General features: G+C 45.8%; 2 protein-coding genes and 1 long non-coding RNA gene across 3 annotated transcripts; 2 read left to right on the plus strand and 1 right to left on the minus strand.

The window, feature by feature from the left end:
• The first annotated feature begins 3,384 nt into the window (after positions 1-3,384).
• Positions 3,385-5,898, plus strand: LOC136464444 (putative NAC domain-containing protein 94). Its single transcript, XM_066463397.1, has 3 exons — positions 3,385-3,799; positions 4,500-4,804; positions 5,140-5,898. The coding sequence occupies exons 1-3, from the start codon at positions 3,613-3,615 to the stop codon at positions 5,809-5,811; spliced, it is 1,164 nt and encodes a 387-aa protein (XP_066319494.1). The 5' UTR covers positions 3,385-3,612; the 3' UTR covers positions 5,812-5,898.
• On the minus strand, positions 5,869-6,462 carry LOC136464445 (uncharacterized). The gene is made up of 3 exons (XR_010761186.1): positions 6,231-6,462; positions 5,995-6,153; positions 5,869-5,908 (listed from the first exon to the last, which is right to left on the minus strand). It is a non-coding gene; the product is annotated as an uncharacterized lncRNA (long non-coding RNA).
• A 1,912-nt stretch (positions 6,463-8,374) lies between these two features.
• On the plus strand, positions 8,375-10,414 carry LOC136464447 (probable galacturonosyltransferase 9). The gene is made up of 2 exons (XM_066463398.1): positions 8,375-9,655; positions 9,742-10,414. The coding sequence occupies exons 1-2, from the start codon at positions 8,456-8,458 to the stop codon at positions 10,018-10,020; spliced, it is 1,479 nt and encodes a 492-aa protein (XP_066319495.1). The 5' UTR covers positions 8,375-8,455; the 3' UTR covers positions 10,021-10,414.
• The last annotated feature ends 2,052 nt before the right edge of the window (positions 10,415-12,466 follow it).

Genomic DNA, 12,466 nt, shown 5'->3' on the forward strand with positions numbered 1-12,466 from the left:
TTTTTTATTATCAAATAAAAACAAAACGCTACAGCATTACTACAGTGCAACCGAAATCGGCCGACGCCGAATCCGGCCTCAACTAAACGCGGCCCTGATCCAGCAGAGGCCGCCGCACGAGCGGGCGTGGTGGCCGTACGTGTGGTGTGGCAGTGGCACAGCCCGATCGAGGTAAGCAAAGAATAGACAAGCCACTGTGCGGTTCTAGGAGAGGGGGGGGGGGAAGAACAGCTGCATTCCAGGAGGCCTTTCGGGGTTCAGAGTTCAGATATTGCTGTAGGAGCATTGAGCTCAGTTAGTTCACGCCACTGGAAGTGATATGTACAAAAAGAGCAGAGGGCAGACCCAGTGTCACAGGCTCCTACATAAGTGAGGTCTGGAGAAGAAAAAAATCGAAGCAAGCCTCCCCCCACAAAGCCTGTGGAGAGGCTGCTTCAAACTCGTGACCTGGTGACTCAGTGAGACAGCTCTCACCGCTGCACTAACCATAAAAAATAACCTGAATATTCTTTTACCACATACTTCTGACAAATGGGACCTGAATATGGTTAAAGAAGCTATGGTAGTACAAGAATGAGTATAAACTCTCAATTGAAACTTGCGTCGGTCGACACAAACCGACCACTAGCCTACGTGCCCAGAGATTTGACCCTAGATCCCTCTTTAAACCCCTACTATTAGGGCAGTCCCAATGGTGCATTGATGATGATTTCTATCCTCATTAAATGATTTGCCACGTAGGCAAAATGCTGACATGGCAACGTAATTAATGAAGAAAGAGAGCAAAAATCATAGACCTGGTTTCTTCATGAAGAAACCAGGTCTACTCTTGACCCAATGCACCAAGAAACCATGAAATCGCCATTGGGGAGAAACTACCAGTTTCTAGGGAGCTCGTGTCGCACTCCCATTGGAGGAAAAGATAGAGTTGGGAGAGAGAAAGAGAAAATAGTTATTACTCATAGAAACCATGGGTTGTAAAGCAGTACTTTTTTGGTGCGATATCCTATGTTATAGAAACTACTAGTTTTTTTCATTGGGACTGCCCTTAGTGACCTCTCCTTTCATTAACTCTAAAGGTTCTTGCACTGTTGGGTGCTTGGAGGACAGGGTTTGGAAAACATGGCCCATGGGATTTTGGGTTGCATGTTATTTTTTTTTTCCTTAATTTTTATTTCTGGCTGGAAGCGAGGAATGAGAAGGCAGCACTTGGATCCATGCAGTTTTTTCGCATCAATGTCTGTGGAAGTTCCGTTGACGAGCCCAACGCAGCAGTGCAGCACGCCAGCACCGTATGCACGAATGATGGCATGTGACTATGATGGTGACCTAGTGATCAGTGTTACCTTGGATTTTCTCACACAGTTCTTGGTAACTTGTCCGCCTGTTTCGTCCCTGGCAGGCTGGCACCATATGATGGTGCACTGCACACATCAAGCGTGCAAAATTAGTCTCATGTCAGGAAAAAAAACTTCAGGAGAACACAGATTTTATGGCTACTTCTTCACTAGACAACACTTACAGCAAAACATATATAAAGGTTGTCAAGCCAATAATACTTGTTTGAAGCAAGTAGTAGGCTGTCAATAGTCAAGAAAGGTGTGCATCCCAGACTCTCATCAAGGATGGGCGAGACCAGAAATTTCAGAGTATCGACAACCAAATGGGTACAAAACATTATCTCCAAACGACAAAGGTAGATAATACTAGATGATAATTACAAAACCGCACGTTGGCAGCACATTGCATGGCAAGGATCGAAGGGTCTGTCTGTACCGTATGTGTTCTAACTTGAGATGATGCTTATCTCTAGATTATTGTTCTTTTTTGACGGAAGCTAATCTTCTAGATTAGGTCCTGTTCGGCTTACCCCATATTCGGCTTGTTCGGCTTCTTTTTTCAGCCAGAACAGTGTTTTTCTCTCACAACAATTCAGCCGGAACAGTGTTCTGGCTGAAAAAAGAAGCCGAACAAGCCGAATATGGGGTAAGCCGAACAGGACCAATCTAGAAGATTAGCTTCCGTCAAAAAAGAACAATAATCTAGAGATAAGCATCATCTCAAGTTAGAACACATACGGTACATACAGACCCTTTGTCTGTAATACCTTATCATCTGCGAACATGTCACTATCTATGGAGTTAAATAACTATTGAGGATTGATGCTAGATTTCATACTAGTTTGACTAATCACTACCTTACAAAAGCCAGAGACAACAGCATGGCTCCATAAAAGAATGATAAAGAATTTTTGCTCGACATGACTCAGGATTTCGGCTCTAACTCAGGGATGTGAAACTGGCACTTCCCTCAGCTTAGCTAAATTCCATTTGGATAGGTGGAAAATAGAGCAGTGTGCCAGCTTGGCACTTCATACTGGTGTGGCATGCATAAGCTTCTGTACAAGCAGTTTCATGGCATGAATTATTTTCCCCATATCTGATTCAAGAATTTAAATAAACCAAGATTTAAAAAAGAGGCCTCTCTTCTTTGGAAAATTATATCTTATACCATGTCACAGAATATAGAGATCTGCTATATAATAAAAACATTTTCTCTCTCTCTTTTTTTTGTTAATTTCAATCAACTCAGGAGCTCAATAATGAGTAAGCAACATGTATACTTTCTCAGGAAGGTTTTACAGTTCTTTCTTTGTGTTCGCTAAACTCCCCTTCAAATTCACATATACAAGTGAGAAAAAAAGGGTACCAATGAAGAGGGAAGTCCGTCCAAAAAGGATTTTGGGATCATGAGAGAATCAAAGGTATATATGCACGTACCGATGTAAGATATATGTACCGTGAAAAGGAATTAGACTCTCGTTATTCCAATAGAGTACTGCACTTAGTTGGAATTCTCAAGTCTCCTAGTGTCTTGGGAATTGTACTTATATAATTCACCTAGAAAATTCAAGGGAACACAATTAAAAATTCCTAAGGTAGCCATCTAGAGAGCTACATTATTCTGTGAGGAGGCCTAATTATAGCAAACAAGACATACATTAGATGCAAAATACTTGACATTGAGTTAGTTTATTAATTAGGTGAATATTATATCACAAGATTGCTAATCCCAAGCTTACAGCAGAATACATACATCTCATTGAGATCCTCACAATGGAGACCCTACGTGAGTTACAATAGGTGACACTTTTAAAACCTCTTCTATAAGTATCTGCTGTTTAGTGCACACAAGGGTGCAAAAGGTTAGCCAAATAGTAGGAAGGGAAACCCTACAAAGTAAGCAACCAAGAGAGCTAAGACTACAAGTCTGCAACTTAAAGCTTCGCTTCTTTCTTCTCCGAGATTTTGTGCTAGCTTTTCTCCAAATTTAACTAGTCTTTGATAAGAGCAGAGCCAGTGCTTAGATACCCACCTTGTTTAGCTCCGAAGAAATATATGGTAGTCCCACACTGAGTGGAAGAAAGGGTTCATTTTAGCTCCAGTAATTAGCAGAAACCAAAATCTTTTAGCTACTGCCCATCGAGTGAAATTTGACCATACAGATTAACCGTTACGGTTTGTAGCTGGTAACTTCTTGTAACTAGAAGCAGGTGACCGCTGCTTGAGATATACAGCAGCGAGCCAGTGGTTTGTTTTACTGTGTAAACATATGGATGAGATCAGAAGTGATGACATAGAGAAGCATGATGAAGTTATGTTACCTGGATTCAGGTTTCATCCAACAGATGAAGAGCTTGTCAGGTTTTACCTTAAAAGAAAAATCCAGCAGAAGTCTCTCCCCATTGAGCTCATCAGGCAGCTAGACATCTACAAATATGATCCATGGGATCTCCCAAGTAAGCTTCTCTGCATCTCTTCCCCATGTTAACTATGTTATATTTCTCTGCACAGATCTTTAAAGAGCTAAGAAAACTGTTTGTTTTAAGATAAGCCTAGTTTGCTGCATGATGCTCCTTTCTGTACAAGTAACGTGGGACATGTTTTCATACTATGAATCTTAGTCAATCTTCAAAAACTTTTACGTGCATCTGTTACTTCGTCTGTATCTTTGAGGTTTTGTCTACTTGCAATACTGGGCATTATACAACATTCATGTAGATGAGGTAAAACTGGTCCTAGAGTTAAATACCATTAACATGAATAGTAAGGTATGCACAAACCAACATAATATAAGCTTGCTGTCCTAATGTATTTACCATGTTTTGTCTCGGTGTTAAAGAAACTTTATGTGATCACATAACCAGCTCTGAGCCTATACAAACCTGTAAGTTCTTGCTGAGCTTATGCTTTCAGTTGTATGTTGTTGTGCTGTATAACTGATTCAGGCTTCGGCTATCAAAGTTAAGAGTGCATGTAGGCTGGACATAGATTATATTTGCACACATGAATGTGTAATGCATCTTATCAGTTAAACACCTCGGCTTCAATATTGAACCCTAAGTTTGGGATCTTTGGTCGTAACTAGTAAAGACAGCATGAATCTTACATACAGTTACTTACAAAATATTCTCTCTCTTTTTTTTGTTCTCCATAAAGAACTAGCGAGTACTGGAGAGAAGGAATGGTATTTCTACTGTCCAAGGGATAGGAAGTATCGGAACAGCACAAGACCAAACAGGGTAACTGGAGCAGGCTTCTGGAAGGCCACTGGAACCGACAGGCCAATCTACTCTTCTGATGGGAGCAAGTGCATAGGCTTGAAGAAATCTCTTGTCTTCTACAAAGGTAGAGCAGCCAAAGGTGTCAAAACCGACTGGATGATGCATGAATTCAGGTTGCCATCACTCACTGACCCATCACTGCTGCAAAAGAAGCCACTGGAGAAGACCATTCCACCAAATGTAAGAAACTTGCATGATGTAATATTTGAGAAAGAAACAGTAGCCATTTATTTACTTAATACAAAGCTAGGGGTGTAGCTCATTGTGGGGTACGCCCTCTAAACCAGTCATAAAATCAATGGATTCTACATGTACGGCAAAAATTTCATCGAGATAACTTGTAGCATGAAGTGTCAATAGCATTAGACATGGTTAAAACATAGCACATTTTAGGACAATGAGATGCAGTTTATTTGTACCTTTTGCATGTGTATATTGCCGAAATAGAAGATATAAATTACCTTGTATATGAAAACCACTAACCAACCCTACTTAATTTCCTTTTGTATGAACAGGATTCCTGGGCGATCTGCAGGATTTTCAAGAAAACTAATTCAACAGCACAGAGAGCTCTCTCACACTCCTGGGTATCTCCTCCGCTATCTAGCACAAATGAAAACTACATTCGGCCTTCCTCACAGGCTACACAGAGAAGTCATCACAGCTCAGAGAACACATCCTCTACGATGACAGACATCATCTCCTCCATCCAGTTCACTGGCAGCAGTTACATGCCTTCAATAGTTTCCTCTTGCCGCAACCCTGCGAGCATCATTGACATCAGCAGCAGGCCGGCTGCATCCCTTGTGCACCCCTCATCTGGTGCAGAACATCACACCATGAGTGTCCTCTCAGCAATCCCGCTTGATCTTCCAGCTGGGATGGACATTGCATCAATGGTCCTCAATGCACCACCTACTACACTCCAGAACCTAGATAGGATCCCCACAAACATTGAGTTTGGTCAACCACACCACCCCAGCAACACCAGTAGCATGGCCAACAGATGCACGGTTGATTTGCCTGACATTGGCAACAGTGTCACCGCCACTCCACGGTCAATCAACTTCCCATTCAACCTGCAAGGAGCACTGCCAGATGACTGGAGGATGACCTTGCCTTGGGACTCTCTCCCTTGCACAACCGAGGTCTCAACAAATTACCAGTCGACCAAGTGCTATACTTAGTTTGTATTCTGAACTAATGTAGGCTTGGCTTTATAGTGCACCAGACAGTAGTACCTAATTCACCTTTTGGAGCTTCTACCTCCATCTGCTAGCATTGCTGTTATCATGGAGGAGTATTAGAATTTCGTTCTGTTAACAGCGAAGCTAGCAGAGTTATTAGGGTGCATTTGTGTGAGTTAGTACCTTTTGTGTAATGTAGGAGCAGTTCCGATCTTCGCGTTTAATGTGTAACTCTCTAAGACTGCAAGTCTTACTTAGCTTCAGTTTTGTCCATACTTCCATGCACTTAAGTTGTGCGTGCCCAATGAAGTAGACCCGGCCACCAGTTCTCCTCTACCCTGGCTTCAGAACATGAGAGCAACTGTCATGGATGAAACTCTCGTATGGCACTATGGCAGTAATAACTCAAGGAAGCTTACTTTACTTGCCGCGTAAATGCGAGGCTTCTCGTGGGCATTTGGCCGAACGGGTGGCGCGCACGCCCAGGCCATCGACTCGGATCCTCCTCCAAGGCTGAGAGGTTTTAGCACCGGCCGCCGCATTGCCTCGCGGTGGCGGAGTTGCTGGTAAATCCGCGATCTCGTGGCCGTGGAGCAGTTGGCTACTTGGCTGGTGCCTTGCGGCCTTGGTCGCTACCGCGCAGAAAATTGGGAAGTCTGTTGTTCTTTAGGATCTGTTTCGGGCCAGATTTGTTTCGGGCCGGTTAAATTTGGAATGAGGGTGTAGTACGACCAAGACCAATTCAGCGTTGGATCTAACCCCGGCCTCGCCCACCCGACAGAATTAAGCAAGCCCGAAGCCCCGAACCCCTGATGGCATTTACTGTCCCCGTCCCTGAATAAGAGTTTTTTTTTAGGGTGTCCCTGTCGCCCTGAATAAGAGTTGACATGATCAAGCGAGAGAGAAAAATATTTCTATGTCGTTAAAAAATATACCGTCCCTTTTTTTTACATCGAAAAATACAGGCTCACTTTATTACCAGTGGTTTTAGTTTTCCTTCCTTTACATGCCGCTGCGTTCATTTTCCAGTTGGAATCTTTATCGCCGTTATTAGATGCCAACAATTTTGTAACATACGCGACAGTTTTACCCCTGGTAGCCGTCGTCTACGCGTGAACTCGTGCTAATTGCAATGTGCAGTAGCAGTTTAGCACCAGCACCTGCACCCATGGGCCGCCGGCATACTCGCACGGCTAGCGCGCGCAACCTGCACACCCATCCGGCATCCGATCATCTGGTGGTGCCGAGCGCACAGCCAAGAAGTGGCGGCCCTAAATAATAATTCCAAATAAATTCCAAATATCCGCTCATATATGCATGGTATAGGAGGAGGGGGGCTCTAGTCCCTACTAATAAGGCCAACTTAAATAGTTGAGTTATTTCTAACTAGTTAAAGCTATTGGCGAGTGAAAAAAGGAAGAAAAATGGCTTCCTTTTGCCACTCGATATTTTTACATGTGCGGAGAAATTTGCAATGGCATATTTTGGTAAGCAATTATTCTCGTATTAATGGTGATTGCTCTAATTGCTCTAGTCAACTAACGCAGGTCAATCACCTTAATGCAGTGATTGCGCGGCTAATAACTTACCATAGCTGCGACGCGGGTATATATTGGGAAGAGATGTGGTCCTCAGGTATAGACAATTCATTCCCCATCCCGCTGCCGACATGTCATCGGTCTCCGAAGCCTGCGTCCCCTCGTGTCCCTGCACGGGGTAGGGGCCGTATCATGTTTTTGGAAAACGTCGTCGCGACTACTCGCTGAACGTCTTCCCCTCTATGCTAGTGATCACAGTCTCCATCGACAGTCTGCTTCGTCTACTTTTGCGCTACTTGTAGTGCCAACGACCCCACGGTAAGAATGTCTTTACTTTCTCTGTCGTTCGTTTTCACGTTCTTTATGTTACTAGCACCAGAGAGTTTGAATTTGCCTCGGATCGTAGTGCTAATGTTAAATTACACATCTATGATTTATGATGTTGTTCTTTTTCTCAATATCAGATTCAATTTATGCGTCACTCAATTGTATTATTTTTAACAGAAGCTGAAAGGATTTTGCTTCGTTTTGGATCCTTAGATTCACTTTGAGGAGAATGCACCTCCGTGCTTTCTCTTTTCTAGCAGAGGGCAACACGAGGGGGAGAGATCATGTGCAGCCCAGCAGTACAGTTTGTTTGAGGGTGCTTGTTAGGCAATCTTCAACACGCCACTGTTAGCTAAGACATCTAAGAGTAACAGAGTATATATAGGATGTGTTTGGTTTTCTAGTGTAGGCCCTAGCCAAGCTTATGTAATACAACTTGGGTTTTGCTTAGTTCTCTGTTCGATCTGGTAGCCCGGCTTCCACAAGCCCCTTCTGTACGATTTGGGTGGCTCGCTGGAAACGACGTCGTTCTCGCGGAGCCTGGCTTGGCCAACTCCCGTAGCGAAGACGTATAGTATATGATCTTACGTGACGCAGCACCAGCTAACTAGTGCTCCGAGGCCAGCAAGTGCGAGGCAACCGGACATGCCGGAGAAAACCCACTCCAAAAGTCCACATCTGATCGGCCACGGCGCAACTAAACCAAACCCACCTGCTTGAAAAGCATTGCGCGCCATTTCCTCGTCCCGGCCCTCTCGAACTCCCACGACGCGCTCGCCATGGCCGGCGCCCGGGCCTCCTCGCGTCGTCGTGCGGTGCTCGCGGCCGTCATCACCCTGATCCTCCTCGCCTCCGTCTCTTTCCTCCTGTCCGCCACCGCCACCAGCTCTGCTTCTGCCGCCGCGAACTCCCCGGCCTCGCGCCTGGCCATCGTCCAACGCCACGCCGAGGACCACGCGGCCGTCCTGGCAGCCTACACGGCGCACGCGCGCCACCTCAGCGCGGCGTCGGCCTCCCAGACGGACGCCTTCCTCTCCATCTCCTCCCGCCTCTCCGCGCTCGCCTCCCGCCTCTCGCTCTCCACCGTGGGGGCCCTGGAGAAGGAGATCAAGGCCCAGGTGAAGCGCGCGCGCTCCCTCGCCGGCGGCGCCAAGGAGGCGTTCGACACGCAGTCCAAGATCCAGAAGCTCTCCGACACCGTCTTCGCCGTGGGGCAGCAGCTCCTCCGCGCGCGCCGCGCGGGCGTGCTCAACTCCCGCATCGCCGCGTGGTCCACGCCCAAGTCGCTCCACTGCCTCGCCATGCGCCTCCTCGAGGCCCGCCTCGCCAACGCCTCCGCGGTCCCCGACGAGCCCCCCGTCCCGCCGCCGCAGCTCGCCGACCCGTCGCTCTACCACTACGCCATCTTCTCTGACAACGTGCTCGCCGTCTCCGTCGTGGTGGCCTCCGCGGCGCGCGCGGCCGCCGAGCCCTCGCGCCACGTCTTCCACGTGGTCACGGCGCCCATGTACCTCCCGGCCTTCCGCGTCTGGTTCGCGCGCCGCCCGCCGCCGCTGGGCGCGCACGTGCAGCTCCTGTCCGTCTCCGACTTCCCGTTCCTGAACGCGTCCTACTCGCCAGTCCTCAGGCAGATCGAGGACGGGAACAGGGACGTGGCGCTGCTGGACTACCTCCGGTTCTACCTCCCGGAGATGTTCCCGGCGCTGCGGAGGGTGGTGCTCCTGGAGGACGACGTGGTGGTGCAGAGGGACCTGGCGGGGCTGTGGCGCGTCGACATGGGCGCCAACGTGAACGCCGCGCTGCACACCTGCTTCGGAGGCTTCCGGAGGTACGGCAAGTACCTCAACTTCTCGGAACCCGTCGTGCAGGAGAGCTTCAGCCACCGCGCCTGCGCCTGGTCCTACGGCGTCAACGTGTTCGACCTCCAGGCGTGGCGCCGGGGGCAATGCACCGAGCAGTTCCACCGATTCATGGAAATGGTAAGCTGCCTGTTGCCTCTACCATTGCTGTGTTCTGAACGGGATTCTAACGTGTTCAAGTTACGTATACGTTGTCTTCGTGGCAGAACGAGAACGGCACGCTCTGGGATCCGACGTCCGTGCTTCCAGTCGGGCTCATGACATTCTACGGCAAAACGAAGCCGCTGGACAAGTCATGGCACGTGATGGGGCTCGGCTACAACCCACACATCAGACCCGAGGACATCGGTGGAGCTGCGGTGATACACTTCAACGGGAACATGAAGCCATGGCTGGACGTCTCCTTCAACCAGTACAAGCATCTCTGGACCAAGTATGTCGACACTGAGATGGAATTTCTAACGCTCTGCAACTTTGGCCTCTGAAAGACTGACGAGAGAGACCACTTCAAACATACATACTACGAGTAGCTCTGTGTCTGAACATCTTCAGCGCTCATGTGACCTGCTTGATGCTTCATGTTGGTTTTGCCTGCTGAGCCGAGCATGCGGTCAGCACGAGTATGCTCTGATTTGCTGTAGCTTACCGGTTCTATGCTGCAACTTAGTATAGTGTTTAGTGCAGAGTTGCAACTTGCTGCTAGGCAGCGTTTTGCCTGTGGATGTCCTTAGGCTGCTTCCTTATGTTTATGTGACAGCACCTTGCAAACTAGGAGGCCCTTGCGATATGAGTAAGTAAAATCGCAAAAACTATTGGGATAGAAGGGTAGCAACAATGCACAATTAATTTCTTATCTTGTGATGAGCTATGAAAAAACATCCAACATCAGACCAGCAGCAAGAATTTAACAAATCACATGCACAATTTGTTACAACTATTTTTGTGGAAAACCACCTCCTCAATGAAAGGTGGGGAGTAAGAACTAGGGGACCAACCGATCAACTCTAAGCTTCCACTATAATCAACAATGGATGTAAAGCGTCTTTTCTAGAGCATCTATAGGATTACAATAGTGGCAATATATTCATCAAGTTGCAAACTTGGCATCAACTACAGCCACAACCTTCTAACAAGAGGAATGATAAAACCAAACAGAGAAGTTACAGATTTTGTCCCCTTTTGGTAACGAATTCATACCTCACAAATTATAGCTCCACTGTGCATGAATTTCGGTAGGGAATTAAGGATGTAGGTCCATGTGTCCCTTAACCAATGACCAAGTTTCAACTCAATCGGGCACTAATGACCAAGTTTCAACTCAATCGGACAATGTTTGACTGTTTTACCATCCAAATCAAATCATCTACCAAAATTGCTCTATTATGAAACTACAGTAACTCAAACTGACAATATCTCTCAGATCGGATGCTCTACTCAAACAATCCTTAAACCAACTGAATAGATTGAAATACTCTATGTGTAGAACGAGTTCACTAAGTTTGGTGCCTTTCCTAACACGTTTGAGCCTTCAAACACAGGCTCGAGGATAAATGGTTCAACAGGCCTGTGTACTCACTCTCCAAGTGCAGCAACGGGTAAAAAGGAAGCGATCTCAACCATCTCAAGAAACGATCTCAACCATCGATTCCAACCAAAATTAATGGTCCACAAGCATTGGGCTTGTGGACTGTTTTTACTAGCTTCCAAATCATTCTCTATGTGGATGGATATAGCCCAACAAAAACACAGGTGAACTTTGAGATGGCTGTCTTCCTGCAGTTTACCTATGCAGCTAATTCTCATCGAGAGTGATGTCACCTCATCGTTGATATGTGCAATGTTTTCAAAGATCGTACTCGGGCATATAAGCATATTATAGCATAACCAACAGTCCGGTGATTCTACACTTGGATTGGAAATCGTCTAACAAGCTCTGGATGGGATTGGGAGTCTGAGACACTAATGAGACTGATAAACAGTCACGGTGCAGGCTAAACCAGCGAGCTCACAACGCAATCCGTCCCACTTGCAACACCACTTGCACACAATTTTGTATGGATCGGTATCCTAAGGTAGCATTGTTTTTCATTTGACAGTACCGGATCGTACGAGCGTATTGTAGTATCAAGATACTATCAAATTTTACAGATTATATACTTCATGTAAATTTGTAGATGTTGTATAGATTGAAGCTATAATATTAGTTTGATTATTTTATTTCACTTTTCTCATCAATAAGTGTAATTCTTGGTATTACTTTCAACACCCTTTAACTTTAAATAGTATCTTATCACAATTAAATCATTTAAATTATTTATATTAATTAATCTCACCTATGACACGATACAACATAGGCTCATAATTCGGTTCTTCATGCTCATACTAATAATACAACACAACTTTAATAAGAATTAAAGTAATAAGTTAATAGCTCACACAATCACTTTATTCAGCCATGAAAAATACCATCTTTATAGTTTGGCATGATATGCATATCTATTACCCTTTGAGTACCTGCGTGTAAAACACCCTACCCATAGGTGAGTTTTCATGTCCGTGTCCACATCCATCGGGTATGAAACCCGAGATACCCGCACATGTGGGTGCAACTGTCATCCCTACCCCACTGAAAGCATCTAGGCCTCTTGTTGGGTTTCGGTGATTAATGACAATACGAGATTATTGTGACTAACGTATGTTTTGCAGATGCAATTAAGTTAGGTCATGGTAATAGCAATTGATTGGGCAATCATGGTTGTCATGCCCCTACGATGAAAATCGTTTCAGTTTTCAAAGGATGGACGACAAGGTTAAGGATGGACTAGTTCTAAGTGTCGTTTGGTGTTGAAGAGACACTTAGAGTAGTTTAGGACTTTATTTTTCCTTTGGTCGTACTATTAAGGGGGGTATGGACGGGTAGCTTGACCTATG

This window comes from Miscanthus floridulus, chromosome 7, assembly GCF_019320115.1.
Source record: "Miscanthus floridulus cultivar M001 chromosome 7, ASM1932011v1, whole genome shotgun sequence".
NCBI lineage: Eukaryota > Viridiplantae > Streptophyta > Magnoliopsida > Poales > Poaceae > Miscanthus > Miscanthus floridulus.